Below are 18,666 nucleotides of genomic sequence, written 5' to 3'. Positions count from 1 at the left end.
CCTCGGGCTGCGGCTCGTCAAGGCCGTCGGCACTGCCTGGCCACCAGCCCGTGTCCCTGGAGCAGCCGGTGCCCGTCCCTGTCTGCCCCTGAACTTTGAAGCGGGTCCAGGGTCCCCTCCCCAGCCTGGCGCCGGCTCCGGCCCCGCCGCTGCTCCGCGGCGCTGTGACGGTGCCGATGCTCCCGGTGACACCGGCGGAGACGCTGAGCTGGGAGTCACGAGCAAGCAAGAAATTGTTTGTTTCCCATCCCCATCTCTGCACGATGAAGTTCTTCCAGAGGATTGTGGGCTTTTTTCCAGAGGTGCTGAACCCCAAACCCAGCGCAGGCCCAGGAGACCTCGGGCAGAGGTGGTGACCAGAGCCTGTCCCCACACCAGTGGGATCCCACAGCCCCCTCGCTCCTGCTCTGCCTCCCTCCTCGGCCATAACTTAAAGCCATAAAAGATAAAACACACTCAACAGAGACACATCAAATAACGGGAAATTAAATACAGTAATTACCTTTTTTGAGGATACAAAGGTTCAAGTGTACTGTAAAAGGTCGGTGCTACACGGGAATCTGATGGGACGGGCTTGGCCCGGGAGGGATGGGCAGGGACCCCTTGGGTGCCAGGGGACACGCTGAGGGTGGGGGACACTGGTATATGGTGGTGTGTAAATACAGCCCTAAACTACAGGAGAGACGCTAGGACACGCTGGAGCCCTCGGAGCGGGACACAGAATGTGCCCTGGTGCATCAGCATTGCCAGGAACCCCCAAACCAGGAAAGACCCTGCTGGACCCGCCCTGGTGTGCACGGGGAGTGGCCAAGTGACCGAGGCCACCGGGCCGGCCCTGCCACTGCCCTGTGTCCTGCTGTGGTGCTGCTGCTGGGGACTGGCACTGGGACTGGCCCCGGGAATCCCTTCCTTGGCGTGGTGACTCTGAGGAGCTGAGGGGTGGCAGGGACAGGGACCCTCCTCCCCACTGAGGGCTGCCCTGGCAGAGTGACCCAGTTTAGAAGTTGTGTGTGAGCAGGGCCACGGGCAACCAGGACAGGCAGGGATCTGGCAGGGCACAGGACAGGCAGGGGATCAGGAGGGCAGAGGGTGTTTCACTAAAACTGAAACACTTCATTCCCATCGGGGGCCTTGGATAGGGCAAATCCACATGGAAAACCAAAATCTCCCACTGAGGCCATGGAGCCAGAGGGTGGGTCAGCAGGGGATTGGGGAAATCCCTTCTGTCTTTGGCACACTTTCCATGACATTTTTACGTGAAAATTTTCCATCCCAGCTTGAAGAAAAACCAGGTACAAAACCAGTGGCAATTTCTCAGCTGAAAACTTTGTGCTGGTGAAATCTGCAGATCCCATCAAGGAGACATTCCAGAATCCATCCCAGTTTTGTCACATTGGCCAAGAAGAGAACACAAGAGCCATCACCACAGTGCCCTGATCCCTGGGGATGAAAAATTCCAGCCTCGGGGCCACACACTTATTAGATCCCACCAACATTTTTTAAATACTAAAAAATTTGGGGAAAAAAACCCAAAAAAATCAAACCAAAAGCAGCTCTTTCCCCTGGGATGTGTTTCCTGGGCATCCCTCACCTCTCCACCCTCCCCTCAATGTTGCTTGCCTGGGGATCCCAACCCCCTCACCCCAGGATGGAGGAGGGGGAGGCGAGATGGATGGGAGGCTTTGTCCCTGCACAGGGGGCGGGATGGGGCTGGGCCGTGGGAAGGAGGTCCCGGGCTGTGGGGCTGGGGGGCAGCAGCAGGAAGGGGGAAGGTCTCTCATTGCTCTGTGCAGCCACACTGCCCTTCACACACACATGCTCGGGGTGGGATGCAGGCCGGAGGGGTCTCTCCAGCTCCCCCAGTCCTTGCCTGGGCAGCCTCTCACCACCAGGGAGGGCGGGATGAGGCACTTCTGCTGCTGCCCGTGCAGAGGTCTGGCATGGCGAGCACTGAGCTGCAAAAGCGATGCTGCCACCGCGCTCCTCGAGGTGTCCGAGGCCGCCTGCGGGGCCAGGCTGAAAACCGGAGAACCACGGGGCAGCAGCAGCAGCATCATCAGGGGTGCTCCCCACCCACTCCACCCAGGCAGCCCGACCCCAGCCCCAGGGCAGCATCATCCAGGCTGTGTCCGTGTGGGATGGAGGTGCCGGGACCCCCGGCAGTGGCTGATAGTGGTCATGGCGCAGGGGGCCGTGCCGTGGGCAGCCCGCGGCGCAGAGCGCGCTGCGATCCGAGGCGCATCCCGGGGTCCCCCGGCACCAGGGCACTGCTCAGCAGTCACGTCCCCTCTCCTTCTCTCCTAGGCAGCCCCGGCGGGGGTCCTGGCCCCGCACGGCGCGGGGCCGCCGCGGTCGCGCTCACATGCTGTCCGCCAGCTGGTGACAGTCCAAGTCCCCCTTCAGCTCCAGGAAGCCCGGCAGCTTCACCCCCGTCTTGCGGTCCACACACCAGCACTTGCCTCGCTGCCCATCCAGCGCCGGGTGACACTGTAGGGATGGGTTCGGTCAGGGACACCCAGCCTGGACCCCATGGATAACCCCATAGAAACCAGAGTTTTACCACCCCCATCCCACCTGAGGCTTTTGTAAAGGGCCCCCAGCATCCAAAGGGTAATTCCCACCAAAGCCAGGAGCCAGACAGGTTCTGCTGTGCCTTGTCACTGTCCCCTCCGTCCATGTCCCCCATCCCAGCCTCACCCTGGCTCTATAAAATGCCCCTCCCCAGCCCCCTGTGGTTGGTCAGAGCCCATCCTACCTGCTTGGGGTGGAAGTTGCCGTTGCGGTCGCAGTTGGGGATGGGGATGACGTACAGGTCCTCGTGTGTCCGGGTCTGTGAGGCCGCCAGCCTCTCCAGTGCCCGGTGCAGCTCGCTCTGGCACGAGCCCTGTGCCTGGGGAAAGGAAGGGCTGAGCTGATGACAGGGCTGGCACATGCTCCAGAGCCCCAGGAGCCCGAGCCTGGAGCACCCACCCTGCCCTCCTCGGCCCTCCTGGTGCTCACCATGACCCGCGTGTCCTCACGGTGGTGAGGGCTTCCGCTGCTGCGCATCTTGTTGCCGTTGTTGACCCTCTTTGCCTGCTGCTTCTGCAGGCACTTGCGGTCGTGGATGCTGCAAGGGCTGAAGCTGTTGTTGGGGTGGTCGATCTCCTCCTTCTCTGCAGAGACACAGACCAAGGGAGCTCAGTGGCATAGGGCAGCCCTGGGGGTGGCAGAGCCCCCACGGTGTCCCAGTCTCCACAGTGCCACTTGCACCCCAAGGAATAACATGTTGTGGTTTCTACATCACCATCTCCGGTCCCCACAGGCATCATTCACAGCCCTGGATCCATCCTGCCTCTGCCACTGCACTGGACTGAGCTCCCTGCAGCACTGGGAAGACTCCTGGGAGTTTTTCCTACTCATTAGCCACGACTAACAACTTGTTGCCATGTGTGTGTTATTGTAGGGTCACAAACACATGCTGCGAGTGCTGGGCAGTGGCTCCAGTGTGCTGGGTTTGGCTGTGCCCTTGCCAGCCACGTGTCACCAGGCACCAGCTGCTCACACACAGCACTGGACCCTCAGGCCTGGAAGCTGACCCTGGGACACAGAGACAACGAGCCCCAGGACACCCCTGGTAGCCCCCAAAATCTGCCTCTGAGGAGCTGCAGTGGGGGCACCGGGGCGGTGCTGAGCCCCCGCCGGGCCCGGGGCAGCACCGGGCGCCACAGCCGGGAGTGGAGCCGTGCTCTGCTGCGGGGCACGGCCCCCGCCAAGACATGAAAGAAGAAATTCCTGGAATAAGAAAGTTAATCTCCCGCGGGGCCGATCCCAAAAGGCGGTGCTTGGCATCCCCGCCTGCACCAGGAGCGCAGCCAAGCTGCCGGCCCAGATGTTGGCAGCTGGACAGAGCATCATGAGATGAGTGCTCGGTGTGACTTTAGTTTTTAAAAAGCTGCCGGTTCCTCTGGTTTGGGGCCCGTGAAGACTCTGTGGAGGGGGGACATCCCAGGAGCTCGGGGTCCTCCTGTGCTCAGAGCTGTGTCAGGCACAGCCTGAGCAGTGTTTTGCTCCCCAGTCCACCTGGGCTGTGCAGGGAAGGGACTGAGATTATCGTGGGGTTGGGCTTAAATAAATCAATAATGCAGCTGGCAGCAGGGAAAACCTTCCCATACCAGACAAGGGGTGGTCACTGTCGGGGGTCACACCCAGGGGTTCACAATGCCAGGACAGGGGCTGCTGGGTGACACCCTGGGTGGCACTGGCCCTTCCCACAGGCAGGCAGAGGGGTCAGAGCCGCAGCTCCCTGCCCACTGTATCCCCACGGCATCCCGGTCCTGATCTCACATTGGCACCTCCTGCCACACGGTCCCTCGCAGTGCAGAGCTCCTGGCCCAGCTCCTGGGGGCCCGGTTAAAGTCCAGAGCGAAGCCCAAATCAAAGCCCCTTCCCTCGTGGGTGTTATTTGCTTTTTGCTTAATCTGTCCAATTTTTTTCCAGGAAATACCTCATGCCCTTGAAATTTGAAACACAAGCCCAAAGTCTCCAGGACCCTGCACAGAGCGGTGCCAGCGCCAGCGCCGGCGGCACCAACCACGAGGCTGTGGCGCAACGCGGGCGCTGGTGGCCGAGCCCCGCCGGGAGCTCGGGGGCTCTGGCATGGATGCTCCTTCCTTCCCCTGCATCCCTGCGGGGAGACACGCAGGAAGAGCAGGGCAGATTTGGCGATGCTAAGATACCACCATGCCAAAGTTCCGGCACTTCCACGCGCTGCTCCCCACGCCATGGAAAAGCAGGAGCGGGAGGCACCGGCGCTGCCCCCGCAGGGGAAGCCCTCACCGATCGCCGACACAGCCAAACCCCCCTCCTCCCCCCGCCAGCCGCCTCCAGAGCATCAAATCTCCCAGCTTAAACAAAACCAGATGCCAATAACATTTTTATAAGGTCACATGAAACGCCGGTGCCTCCGGGCGGCGAGGCAGCTCCTGACAGCGCTCGGGACCCGCGGTCCCCGGCTCCCACGGCAGCTCCAGCATCCCTCCCTGCCACACTGATCGCTGCTGTCCTTGGGTTGCTGTCCCCCTGCTAAGTGACACTCAGCAGCTGAGGGAACCTCTCGCCTCCCTGGAAATCCGACTGGATCAGAAAAGTCACCCTCAGCACAAAGACTTGGGAAAAGCATCGTGTGTGCAGAGCAGAGCTGCCACGCCCCACACTGCCCTGCTGCCACCCAATCTGCCACCTACCACCACCACACCACCACCCTGGACGGATGGAGGGTGAGGGGGTCCCGATTTGGCCAAGGAAAGCCTCTCTGCTCACTTTGGAATGGAAGTGGTTGCCAAGGGGATGAGAGGGGGGTGCTGCCCTCGCCGGACACATAAAACGGTTGCCTGACCCGGGAGGAGGAGGATTCCTGCCCGGCCCGTGGACAGGGGACACAAACGAGTCATTCAGCATCGCCTTCAATTAACGGGAGCTGCAAATGAGGTTGGTCACGTGCCGAACTTGTGATTCACAGCGCTGAGCCCGAGGGAGCGGTGAAGGGCTCCGGCTCCACCGCGCGGATCCCGTGGGAGCAGAGCCTGGGGCAGCCAGCAAAGCCCTGGGACCTGGTGTGTGTGTCCATGGGGACATACAAGTGTCATTGACCCCCGCAGCTCCAGGCCCACTCCCCTCTGTGCCACTACCCCCGGCACGATGGACCTCATATGCCTCAAAGGCCAGAAGGGATATCCGTGTGTCTATGCCCAACACAGCACAAGCCACAGTGAGCCCCAGCACCCTCCGTGTCCCTGTCCAGCACCCCCAGTGTCACCTGTGGGTGGTCCTGGCAGGACCGTGGCAGTGCTTGCTCTTGGCTTCCTGGGCTCCCGACTTGGCAGGCGCCAACACTGGGAGGGCCGTGCTCTTTTATCAAGTGCTGGCTCTGGCAGAACGTGGGGAGCCGGGGATGGGGGTGGCAGGAGTGCAGACAGCAGCCACCTACTGCCCCTTGGCCTGGGATGGCAGCTGGGAGCTTGGCCCGTCCCCATCCCATGACACTGGCGTGCTCAAACACGGCTGAGCACCTCCCACCTCAGCGCCCAATGTGGGACCGAGGGAGGGGAGGTCAGGATGCAGGAGAGGGAGTGAACGATGCAGGTGATTCCCCAGAGGGACCAAAACCTTGCCAGGAGCAGCAAACAGCCTGGAGAAACCTAAGCATGGATGAGCCCCCACCCCAGCGGACAGACGGGACACGGCTGAGCCTTGTCTGGGAGAACCCAGCCTGTCCTCCCTGCCTGTGCACTGTCCAGCCATGGCTCAGCCACTGCCATTCCTCCCAGTCACTGCACACAGAAAGGAAACAGCATCTGTCCCAGCTTACAGAGACCACACGGGACGAATGCAGCTCCCATGGGCCAGGTTTTCCCAGACATAATCATTTACCCAACACTAAATCACTCATCATGTATGCTGGGGAATATGTCCTCACCTCCTCCTGGCTGCCACACACGGGCTCAGCCACCACCACCCGCCGCCTGTGACGGAAAGCCACGGCTGGGACCTTCTAGAGCCAGCCCCCACACAGGGCTCTGGCCGAGGAGTGGGATCCCAAAGCCAGCCCTGAGCTGGCAGGGCTGGAAGGGGTGGCAGGGACAGGGTGCAGCACAAAGTGCCCAGACCCACTGCCATGGACAGTCCCGAGTCAGCTGAGCAGCCACTGCTCCCTCACTTCCGAAGAGTCCCGTGGGTGCCACAGGTCCCAGGTGAGCAGAGAGGCTTTTCCTGGCTATTGAGCCGGGAACCATGTCCAACTGCTCAGAAAGCCCAGCCCCCTGATCCCAGCCTCTTCCCTGGAATGCGGAGCCCCCCGGACAGAGCCCCCAGACAAAGTGTTTACTGTATGAGCCGCGTGTTAACCGCTTCCCAGCCGCCTGCACCCGCTCGGCCCCGGGCACAGCCAGGGGCACCTGCTCCGTACGCCCCTGCCCCTGAACAGGCGTTTAATTCCCTTCTCCTGATCCCGACGGGACACATCAGAGGCACTGGCCATGTCAGCGTGCCCTTGCTGTGCCAGGCAGGGCAGTGTGGGAGCGAGGGAGTCTCCAAGCCCCAGCCCCACATTCCCACTGTGAACAGGTCAGGGACTCACAGGGGGATGTAGCACTGGGACAGCACCGAGCAGTTTGCTGTGGGTGTTCTGCCCGTGTGCTGACGGACTGAACGGGACACAGGGGCTCCTACTCGCCCATCCTGCTGCCTGTGATGCCGCTGGCCAGCACAGTGCCCGGCGGGCGACCCGGCTCCCACAGCCACCCACCCATCCCCGGCCAAGCCAAAACACCGCGGGAAGGAAGGGAAAAAATGCAAGTCTGTTTCCTAAAGGCTCTGGGAAAAAATGTTGCATTACACAGGGCACGGCCAAAACCAACAGGGCTTGGCAGCTCGGCGCAGCCCCGGGCCAGGGAGCCCAGACAGCTCCTGCAGGATGTGGGATGAGGACAGACAGGCAGGACAGGGGGGCTCCAAGCACTGCCAGCCAGCTCCTGTCCCTGCAGGGGGGTGGCTGGAGGGGCCTATCCACGAACGGCACTCATCACAGTGGGGACACCAGAGGAGCTGCCATGGATCAGACGTACAAGGAGGGGTTGGAACTGGAATCCGGCACCCTGGATTATTGCTCCAGTCCCTTCTGCCCCTCAGGAAGCTCCAATGACCCCATGTGGGGACCCAGAGTCGGGCCAGACCAGCCTGTAAATTGTTCTGGGATGATACTCCCCAGCTTCAGGGGACACGGTCCTGGTGACAGCCTGCAGGATGGGAAAGGGGGACCACTGATGGACAAGGTCCCCACACTCATTCCCTGGGAGCAACTTCATTCCCACGGTGCGACTTGCACAGCCCTGGGGTGGGTTCCCACTGCCGGCTCCCCTCTCAGAGCCCAGATCCTGCCTGAGCACCAGGGGCGTGGCAGAGGGCAGATCACCACCCGCAAGGCAGACAGAGCACACCGGCAGCAGCTCCTCCAGCCTGGCCCTGCCTGCACTGCTACCCCATCCAGCACAGACGGACACAGCTCCCAGCTGGACCTGCCTGGAGGAAAGCAGGTGCCCCATGGCCTCTTTCCTGTTTCCTCTCTCCCGTGGTGCAGCCAGATCTGCCAGCAGCATCCCAGGGAAGTGGCAGCACAGGGGTCACTGTGCAACGGGAGTTTCTCTGGCAGCTGGGATGTGTCCCCAAGGGCTGCAGGTGCTCTCAGGACACTGGGCTGTCCCACGGTCCAGGGTCACGTTGCAGCCAGGGCACAGCAGGTGAATGTTCACCTCTCCAGCACGTGTGGTGCCAGTGGCTGTGACACTGCTGTGCCCACGGTGGGTAAGGGTGGCACAAATGTGAGCCACTTGTACCAGATCTCCTGCAGCCTATCTCAGCTCCCTCTCTGGAATATGATCCCTGCGTTCCATCCTGTGCTGTCCCATCCCATCCTGTCTCTTGGAGTCATGGAATTTTGGGGGCTGGAAAGGGCCTTAAAGACCACCCAGTTCCACTCTCCTGCTGTGGGCAGGGACACCTTCCACCAGACGAGGTTGCTCCAAACCTCATCTCACTTGGCCATGAACACTTCCAGGGATGGGGCATCCATATTCTGGGCAACCTGTGCCAGAGCCTCACCACCCTCACAGGGAGGAATTTCCTCCTAACATCTAATCTAAATCATCCCATTTTAGTTTAAAATCCTTCCCCTTGCCCTGCCACAATCTATCCGTGTAAAAGTCGCTCTTCATCATTTTTATCAGCTCCCTCTAAGTATGGGAAGATCCCCGATGAGACCGATCCTGCGGCCACAGCTCTTGCCGAGTGAGCAGGGAGTGGGTTGGTGCCAACAAGGGTTATGCCACTGCCCCTGTGAGGGACAAGGACCCCCAGGCACCCACCCAGGGTACCCACCCTGGGCATCCACCCTCTGCCGCCCCTCCGCCGCCTCACCTGGGGGCTGGAGGCTCTCCTGGATGGCCTCGATGTCGGCCAGGTCTGTGCAGATGCCCTGGCCGTGCATGAGGGTGCGGAGGGGCCGGGGCTCGCCACGGGGTGGGTAGCAGCGCAGCCCCGCACCGCAGCGAGCGGTGTAAACGCCGCAGGCGGTGCCGCGGGGCAGAGCGCAGGTCGCGCAGCACCCGCAGCCCGGCTCCCGCACCAGCTCCGCGCAGCCCTGCGGAGCTTTGCACCGCGCCAGCCGCTCCTCCGAGCACGGCGGGCACTGGATCGCCTCCTCGCCGCTGCCCGGCCGCGCCGCCGCCGCCAGCAGCGCCAGCACCACCGGCAGCACCGGCAGCACCGGCAGCACCGGCAGCCCCGGCCCCGGGCGCATGGCGGCCCCGCTCCGGCCCCGCTCCGCGGCGCTCGGCTGGCGGCGGGCGCGGGGCGGCGGCGGCGGCTTTATGCGGCTTTATGCGGCCCCTGGCCACACCTCCCGCCGCCGCCACCGGGGCCACCGCTGGGGCCGCCCCCGTCGCCACCGGGAACCCACCGGGCGGCGACGCTCCCCCCGGCGGCGGCCACACCGGCACCGGGACACCGGCACCGGCGGCGGCTTCAGCAGCGGAATCACCGGCGGGGCAGCCCCGGCGCCGGGCGGCGCGGAAAGCCGGCCCGGAGCCCCCGGCCCCGCGCCACCCACCCGAATCACCCGCCTCCTCCGCCCCTGCTCGGTGCAGAGAGCAGCCGGGATGAACGGGGGCCACACTGTGCGGGGCTGCAGCTCGGGGAATGCGGCCAAGACCCCCGGGGTGGGCTCCGAGTGTAGGGGGCCCCGGCGGGAGGAAAAGTGCTGCTGCCAACGGAGCGTCCCGTGTGGCTCGGCCCCGCTCTGTCCGGGCCGGCCCCGGGCGGTGCCGCCGGCTCCCCGAGCCCACCCGGCCCCGGTCCCGCGGCCCCTGCGGCCCCCGCCCCGCGCAGCCCGGGATAGGTTGAAGGCTGCCGGCACCTAGCGGCTACTCGGGAAAAGCGGGAGCGGGCGGAAGCCCCGGCTGCCTCTTGGGACCCCGAACCCGTCAGTTCCCGCAGCACCGGGAGGCCGGGAGCCCGGGAGACGGCAGGGAGCAGCCCCTGTGCCCGGGGGACAGTCCCCGAGCATCATCCGGGGCTGGTGAGCCACGATCTGTGCCCTGGGGCATCTCAGTCAACATCGTGTTTGGGGCAACTGGAGGGAGGTGTCTGGATGTAGCAAGGGAGTCGTGGGCACTGCAGTGGGGGCTTGGGCACAGCACGGGGGTCTTGGATATGGCAAGGGGGGGCCTAGTGTCATGGGTGGGACAAGAGGAGCAGAGCTGCCTGTCGTGCAAGGCCTGGGCTGAGAATCCCAAACTCGTCTCATGGGTGAGAAGATCTAGTGCTTAAACTAGAGGTTTAAACATTTTGAGATTTGAGTGGCAGCACTGGTGGCATTGCCATCTTCTCTCTCCCGTGCAGGTGAGTTGGGCATCACCAGGAAATGCAGGCAAACAGGGTCTATGTCCCCCACACCCCCCAGGCCCCACAAGGTATCGTCACACAGCACTGCTCTGAGCCCCTGCCCTGCCTGGCACTGCTGCACTGTGGCCGTGACTCAGGACAGAAGGCATCAGCCTTGACTCAGTGTCCCAGCAGAGACCAAACCCAAACAGGTGCCCAGCCCCGCTCAGGCTGTGGCACCTTATCAGGCCTTGTCAGCACTGAGTGCCACCAGGGAGACTGTTGTGTCTGCGGGCAGGGGCAGCGCCAGCGGCCAATGGGGCATGCAGGGGAGGCCAGTGTTCCCTCACCTCTGCCCAGCCACTGCTCCTCCAGGTCCCTGTCCCAGCACCATCCTGTAAAACAGAGTGGGGCTGGGCTGGTGCCCCCCACAGTTGTGCTGGCCCCACCTCAAACACGGCTCTGAGGCCATTGGGATTCCTGAGGCTCTGGGAGCCCAAACTGGCTGCTGCTCCTCAGCCACTCACCCCAGCAGGGTCTGGAGCTGCCCCAGTCCTGGGGAGAGGTTGGAGGCCAGCAGGAGTGGGCTGGGGGTCAGAGAGAGCTGTAGACCCCCAGCTGAAGGTGGCTCTGATGAAACCAGTGAGACCCCAGGCCTTTTAAATGTACTTTGGAGCACGGTGCCTGCATGAATGCTGCAGGACTCCAACACCTCCTGCCTCCAGGCACCAGCAGCAGGACAGACCTCAGGGAGGACCTGCAGCCAATGCCCTCTGTTCTCAGCCCTCCTCCACTGGATTTACTCCCCATTTCCAGGCAGCTTCTCCTCCTCAGCCCTCCCTCGCATCCATTTGGACATCTCCTCCTGGCCCTGGCTCCCTTCCTGTGGTTCCCACTCTCCTCCTCTCCCCGGGCTGGCAGGACAGACGGTGGCCCGGCTGCGTGGGTGCTCAGCACCCGCCGGATGCGGTCCGTGGGTGCGGGTGCGGGGCGGGCAAGGGGCGTGTCGGGGCCGCCGATAACAGCGGGCGCCGTGCCGGGGCCGCGGGACCAGACGGCGCGGCGAGTGGGATGAGCCAAGGACCCCCAGGACCATCCTGGGCAGCCGGGCCCCGAGGCAGCGGAATGGGGTCCAGCAGTCTCCTGCGACTCCTCCACACTCTCTGCATCATCTCGGTGCTGGCCGGCTGCCTGCACCCTGCCACGGCTCAGTGGTTTTCCCTGGGCTCAGAGGACACCACCCCGGATCCAGGCACCAGCCCCATGCCCCCCAGCCTGGATGGGGAGGAAGGTAGGCATGGCGGGATGGGGACATGGCTTTCTCAGCACCCCAAATTCCTGCACCTCAGCATGGAGGGGGCACGTGGAGGGTGGTGTGTGGGGTACCAGGGTCTAGGGCTGCTGGTGGCACCGCTGTGGCCGTGGCAGGTGCTGGGAACTGGGAGTGCTGTGCCACCCTGGTTCCTCTCCAGCTCTGCCACCTCCCATCCTTTGCTTCTGCAGACACAGACGCCGGCGTGGAGCCCATGGGGAAGGTGCTGCTGAGCAAACCCCCTCTGGCAACAGCCTCTAGACGCCGGGACCAGCTCTCCAGGGGGACAGCGAAGGGGTCAGGCCATGCCCCGCCACGCACACGAGGCAAGGTGCTTTTTCCCTAGGCAGCGGCACCCCTCTGGCTTGTCCAGCCCTCCCAAGACTCACCAGCTGCTGCCAGGCTCCTTGCTATGTTCTTTTTATCTGTGCCCTGATTGCACACACCAGCCTGGGCACCGTGCCCTGCTCCAACCCCGAACACAACTTCAGCTCCCTCTGCCCCTTGGAAAAAAGCCACGACAGCTCCCCCTCATATGGGGCAGCCCCACAGCAGCGCTGAAGGCAGCCCTGACCGGGGGAGGGTCCCACCTGCCCCCCAAGATCCCCTCGAGCCCTGCACTGAGTATTCCCTGTCTGTCCCAAGCAGCACCGACCCACGGCCGCCCCGGAGATCCTTGAGGGGAGCGCAGTGGAAGAGGAGTTCCTGCAAATTCAGGTGGCGGAGGGGTCCTGGTCCCCGGGAAGTTGTCAGGGGCAGCCTGGGATGGACACCGGGGCAAGGGGCGCTGGAAGACACGGGCTGGCAGGGCGGGATGGGATGGGATGGGATGGGGACGGTGCGAGTGGGGAAGGGGATGGTTCTCCAGGATTTCGCACTCAGCCCCTCTTCTCCTCCACACAGACGACGGCGAAGGGGCTGCCCCGGCGGGTTCCATCGGTCCCGGAGACGGAGCCCGCTCTCCAGGTGAGAGGCGGGCGCGGAGCATCTGTGTCGCATCCGTCAGTCGGGGCTCCGCTCCCGCGGCTCATGGCTCTCTCCCTCTGCAGGTGCACAACACCTCCGGCTGTGTTTGCCCCGTGCGCCCCGGCCCTCCCGGCCCTCCCGGCCCAAAGGTGCGGTGGTCCTCCCCGGGGAGGGGAAGGGGTGTGCGGGGACCCACAGGGACACACTGCGCGGAATCCTGATGGTCCTTTATTTGTGCAAAAGCCTTTTTGCTCAAGATTTGGACTCTAGCTTTGGGGTCTGGGTTGAGAAGTGACTGAGGTGGCCCCAGGGAGGGAATCAGCAGGTGCCCGTAGTGGGCTGCAGTGGAGAAGAGCCAGAAGGTGGAGCCAGGCTCTGAATTTCCCCGACAGGGAGAGAAAGGTGACCGAGGGTTCCCTGGAGAGAGAGGCCAACCCGGATTCTTAGGGGAGAGAGGGAAGTCCGGCAGCCCAGGACAGCCAGGTCACCAGGGTCCCCGGGGTCCCCCGGGTCCTCCGGGACCACCGGGGCCCCCGGGACCCCCGGGCGCCGGGGGAGCCCGTAGCCCGCTGGCGCCTGCTGCACTCTCTGAGAGATTAGAGAACGAGGTGAGCACCGGAGCAGGGAAAAAGGCATGTGATACTGGTGCTGGCCGCAGGGTCCGTCCCCGGCGGGACTGGCGGGGATGGAGAAGACTGGGACGAGTGGCTGTGTGGGTGGGTAGGAGGACCAGAGGATCGGACAGAGCAGCTCACTGACTCTGCTCTCTCTCCTCTCTCCTGCCAACCTGACAAACAGCTGGCAGTCTCCAGCCCTGTGGGAAATCCAGGACCCCCGGGTCCCCCCGGGCTGCCCGGCATGCCCGGACCCCCCGGCTACCCAGGCCACGATGGCCCCCAGGGGGTCCCTGGGCGGGAGGGAAAGCCAGGACCCCCGGGCTCTCCAGGAGCCGTGGGGCCACCTGGTTTCCCTGGGGCTGAAGGACTTCCAGGGTCTCCAGGCTCAGCTGGGCCAGATGGACCCCCAGGGGCACCCGGACTCCCAGGGCCTCAGGGTCCCCCTGGGGTCCCCGGGCACGAAGGACCCCCCGGTCCCCCTGGATCTGCATCACTCCCTGGCAAACCAGGGCTCCGAGGGGAGCCAGGATTCCCAGGACCAAAGGTAAGGCAGCCCCAGCCCAGTCTGTCCATGGCCCTGGGATGGGGTAACTGGGCTCCCCAGCCCCTCGCCCTGCCCTGGGGGAGCAGCCCCATCACCAAGACCTCAGAGGGCTTCAGGGCTGCCCAGAGACTGCCCCAATCCTGCCACTGTGGGGCCCAGGGGAACACAGGGGCTCAACTCCACACTCACCACCCTGTGCTGTGTGTCCTCAGGGTGAGAAGGGTGATTATGGGCTGCCAGGCATGCCAGGAAGCCCTGGCCGGACCGGAGAGCCAGGGTCCCCAGGCATGCCCGGTCCCATGGGGCCACCAGGACCACCAGGGGACTACAGGGTGAGTAGGGGGTCCCAGGCTGTGGGTCTTAGGGAGGGGACACCCCAGTGTCACCCCACACACCCTCTCTTTGCAGTGTGACTCACGCCACGCTGGACATCGGGCATTGGCTGGGCTGCCAGGCCTCAAGGTGAGCCGGGCAGTGGCACCATGGGCAGGAGTCCTGGAGTAGGGCACGGGCAAAGCACTGGCCATGGCACCAAACAGCTCCATGGCAGGGTGATACCCTGGTTGTGAGGCACAGCACTGCCCCCAGAGCTGGGCACTGACAGGATCTCTTGCTTCCCTTCCAGGGAGAAAAGGGCGACCCTGGAGAGCCGGTTTGTAGCCACAAGCAGCAGTGTGGGAGAAGCTGGCTGAGGGGGTCCCATCCCCACAGCTGAGTGTGCACCTCTGAGCCTCCCATGCTGCCTTTGCTCCCCCACACCCTTCACCTCACCCTGGGGCACAGGGCATAGGGTGGGGGATGAGGGACACCATGGCACATGCAGAGGCACACGTGTGCACACCTGTGCCACCCATAAACATCCCCAGCACACCCCATCCCCACCACCACAGCACAGGCTCTAATCTCATCTCTCTGTGTGGCTCACCCAGGGGTGCTGCTACGGGGAACACGGGTGCAAACCGGGCCACCTCCCCTTCCCCAACACTGGCAGCCAGCCCGGCTCCTGGGGATCCATCAGCAGGTACCAGACGGTGAGTGGCCAGGGTAAGGAGACCCCAGCCCAGCCTTGGGAACATGGTTCACCCCACTGGTAACCCCACAGGACCCATAGCCTCAGATGGGTGGAGGAAGGAGAGGGGGAGAATGGAAAATATGGAAAGGGAGGATGGAGGTATGGAGGACTGAGATCAGTCTGTCTTCTCCCTCTTCCTCTGCAGGATGGCAAAGAGGAACCAGAGATTTATGGAGCGATCATCCCCCATGTGAGAGTCCCTGCCTGGCTGGTGTCTGCACTGCCCCAGCCAGGGACATTCAGCCCTGAGAGGGGACAGGAGTGGGAAGCATGGGGGACATCAATTGGGTGTCATAGCTGTCCTCCTAAAAGGCAGCACCAAAATATCCCAGTCCAATCTCCACACTGCTCTACTGCAGGGTCTTCGAGGTCCCCCTGGGAATCCAGGCCCCCCTGGGCCCCCCGGCCCCCCTGGCCCACCAGGTCTCCTCTATCTCAACGTAAGGCCCAGCACTGGTGTGCACACCCCTGTGCCAGAGCACACGTATGTGTGAGTGTGCACAGCACCAGGACCCCCCCAAACCTGCCTGTCTTTGCTTCCAGAGGGTGCACCCCGTGCATGCCCAGCCACCCTGCAAGCCGGTAAGCCACAGCCTCGCTGTCCCCAAGAGTGTCCCTGTCCCCTCCCTGTGCACCAGGAAAGGTGTCCCTCTTCCTGTGTCCAGCAGCAGACACAGGTTTTGTTTGTCCTCACAGGGATCTGCAGACCGCAGCTGGCCATCAGGTGAGGGTGTCTCCCAGGTGTTTGGGGGCTCCAGCCACCTTGGAGACACCTTTCCTGAAGTCATGCCTCCCTTCTCCTTGGGCACCGGGACCGTGGCAGCACGGGTCCTTGGCACCAGTGCTGGCTCTCCCACCCACTCCCATCACATCCCTGTGGGACCAGTTTCCATGGGAGCATCCAGGCCCTATGCTGGGGCACCTTGTGACCCCTCACCATTTCTGGGCTCTCCAGATGCTGGTGTCCCTCAGATGGAGCCATCAGACTCCCACGCTGATCTCCGGGTGCGTCCAGGCTGCGGCCCCGGGCAAACCCCTCCAGCTGTCCCGCACCACACAGCAGGACCCTCACCCTCTGCATTCCCCCAGCGCCAGACGTGGGTTTTCAAGTCTAAGGAGCTGATGGTGAAGGCGAGCAGTGCTGTGCCCGAGGGCAGCCTGGTCTATGTGCAGGAAGGGAGCAATGCCTTCCTCCGGACCCCCACTGGCTGGAGCCGCCTCCTGGTAACGTGTGGGATCCCACACAGGGCTGGGGGGCAGGATCCAGGGCTGGATTTGGCACTAGGGCAGCAGATCTCCAGGAAGGAGAGAATTCCCCCTAACCTATCCCTCTGCTCGTGTCGTTGAGCAGCTGGAGGATCCAAACTCATTCTTGGCTGGTGATGATCCTTCTGCCTCCACTCCACAGTACCAGGTGAGGGGTGCAGGACCTGCAGGGTCCACTCATGTCCCTGTAAGGGGACAGAGCCTTCCTCTGTATGATGGATGGGTAAGACCTCACAGGACTGTTCTCTCCCTCTTCTTCCACTTCTCCATCCAGGAGGCAAAGAGGGTGCAGCCAAGAGGTGCCAACACACAGTCTCCAACAGACTCACTGGTGAGCCCTGCTGAGGGTCTGGCCATGCTGGGAGGGATGGCCCATAGGGATTGGCCATAGGAAGGGGCTGGATGTCAGCAGGGCAGTGCCAGCTTGGCATGAGCAGAGCCTGGGGTCGTGTTGGTCTGGGGAGGGTGCCCCCCACTCATGGTACACGGATGGGTGTCCTCAGACTGACCTGAGCTGTGTTTTTGCAGATCCAGAAGGAGGAGGAACAAGGGCTGTCCGAGATTCTGCCAACCACCGTCGCCCCACGGATCCCATCTGTAAGGAATGCCTGGCCCCAGGGTGGGGACGAGGGGGGAGACGTGCCCAGGGGATCCCTCATCCTGGCCAGCACTGCCAGGGGCTCAGACCCTCCCTGAGAAGTGGGGAGCAGAGACCTCAATCCCTCCCTGTCACCCCCAGCTCCGCCTGGCTGCCCTCAATGTGCCCCTCTCCGGTGATATGAGCGGGCTCCGGGGCGCTGACCTGCAGTGTTACCGGCAGTCACAGGAGGCCGGGCTCTACGGAACCTTCCGGGCCTTTCTGTCAGCCCCCAGCCAGCACCTGGTGTCCATTGTCAAGCGGACAGACAGGACCCTCCCCATCGTCAACCTGAAGGCAGGTGTCCCATCCCCGGGGGGCTGTGGGTAGCAAAGCCTCACCGCCCCCATGAGCCGCAGGGACCCCCCCTCAGTCCTGCTCTGGGGCCATGCTCAGGGTTTTTGGGGAGCTGACAGAACTGAGAGGATGTTATTGCCCACACATGCCGGGGACAAGGGCGTTCCCCTGGCTCAGCACCATGGCTTGTTCCCACAGGGACAGCTGCTGGCCAAGTCCTGGACCTCCCTCTTTGGGGGTCAGTCTGGCGCTGCCCTGCGGGCTCCCATCTACTCCTTCAACGGGCGCAATGTCCTGACAGACGCTCTCTGGTGAGTCTGGACACAGGGTGCTGTGTGGGAGCTAGAGTGTGGGGTCTGTGCTGGGTCTCTCCCTGCAGAACTGCAGGAGCAAAGAGCTGGGGTTCCCCAGGGAGCCCCCAGCCCCTCTCACCCCGTCCCCACTCACAGGCCCCAGCGGCTAGCGTGGCACGGCTCCACACCACGGGGTGGCCATGCCCGCCGGTGGGATTGCCAGGGCTGGCGCAGCTCTGGCACGGCCGAGGGCATGGCCACTGCCCTGGGAGAGGGCCGGCTGCTGGCTGGGCACCGGCACAACTGCTCCACGCCGCTGGCCGTGCTCTGCGTCGAGGTGGCTTTTCCGTACCGGCACATGTGGTGACAACGGTGACACGCAACCACACGCTCCACGCATCCCCCCAGTCCTGTGTGGCCGGGGAATGTCCCTGGGAGCGCTATGAGGGGACACCAAGTCCACAGCCAGGCTGTGCCATCCCTGTGACATGGGGCAATGCCAGGCTGTGCCTGCAGCCTCCCACCCCCATGGGAGCCAACGTGGTCACCATCCAGAAATAAAGATAAAAAAATATTGGTTTTTATGGCACCATGCTTTGTTCTCAGCGGACATGGCCAGCTGCAGCAAGGGGCTCACCCGGGAATGGGAACAGGAACTGGAGGGACTGGGAACGGGCTCCAGTCCCCTTGGGATTGGCAGTAACTGGGAGGGGACAGCCTGGCACAGTCTCCATGTCAGTGAGGTCTGTGCTTTGGTCCCAGAACACGGTGTGTTCCAGTACATCGCAGTGGGTTCCCAGGCCTTGCTCAGTGTATTCCTGTGGGTTCCCGAGGCCTTCCCAGTGTATCCCAGTGGGTGCCCACGGTGTGTCCAGAGTGATTCCCAGTATATCCCAGTGCATGTCCAGGACCTGTCCAATGTCCCACTCCAATAGGTCCCAGCGTGTAGCAGAACCCCAGTGGCTCCACAGGGTCTGTCCAATGTATTCCAGTGTGCGCCCGCGCTTTCCCAGTGTATCCCAGTACACCCCAGTACATCCCACCACCCACAGCAAACAGGCAGCTTCGGCGCCCTCCCTCTCGCTCCTCTATTGGTCAATCCTGCTGCCCATCTCGCCGCTCTCCCTCTTGATTGGCCGGTTTGAACGCGCCTGCGGCCTCTGATTGGTCCGAGGGCGGGCAGAGGGTTGGCCGTGGGGCCCCGCGCTTGGCGGAGCGCAGGGAGCGGCGAGCGGTGATTGGCTGC

General features: G+C 63.4%; 1 protein-coding gene across 1 annotated transcript; it reads right to left on the bottom strand.

The window, feature by feature from the left end:
• Positions 1–475: 475 nt before the first annotated feature.
• Positions 476–9,369, bottom strand: IGFBP4 (insulin like growth factor binding protein 4). Its single transcript, XM_066336613.1, has 4 exons — positions 8,953–9,369; positions 3,001–3,155; positions 2,756–2,890; positions 476–2,487 (listed from the first exon to the last, which is right to left on the bottom strand). The coding sequence occupies exons 1-4, from the start codon at positions 9,332–9,334 to the stop codon at positions 2,359–2,361; spliced, it is 801 nt and encodes a 266-aa protein (XP_066192710.1). The 5' UTR covers positions 9,335–9,369; the 3' UTR covers positions 476–2,358.
• Positions 9,370–18,666: the final 9,297 nt, after the last annotated feature.

The sequence above is a fragment of the Sylvia atricapilla genome, chromosome 27 (assembly GCF_009819655.1).
Source record: "Sylvia atricapilla isolate bSylAtr1 chromosome 27, bSylAtr1.pri, whole genome shotgun sequence".
NCBI lineage: Eukaryota > Metazoa > Chordata > Aves > Passeriformes > Sylviidae > Sylvia > Sylvia atricapilla.
The sequence above is the reverse complement of the archived record's forward strand: the minus strand, read 5'-3'. Positions and strand labels throughout refer to the sequence as shown.

Excerpts from the sequence above, each read along its gene's own strand:
- IGFBP4 (XM_066336613.1), bottom strand. The coding sequence starts at position 9,334 with ATGCGCCCGGGGCCGGGGCTGCCGGTGCTGCCGGTGCTGCCGGTGCTG. Across the intron at positions 3,156-8,952 it reads GGAGAGCCTCCAGCCCCCAG|AGAAGGAGGAGATCGACCAC; the intron begins GTGAGGCGGCGG and ends GTGTCTCTGCAG. Across the intron at positions 2,891-3,000 it reads GTGAGGACACGCGGGTCATG|GCACAGGGCTCGTGCCAGAG; the intron begins GTGAGCACCAGG and ends TCCTTTCCCCAG.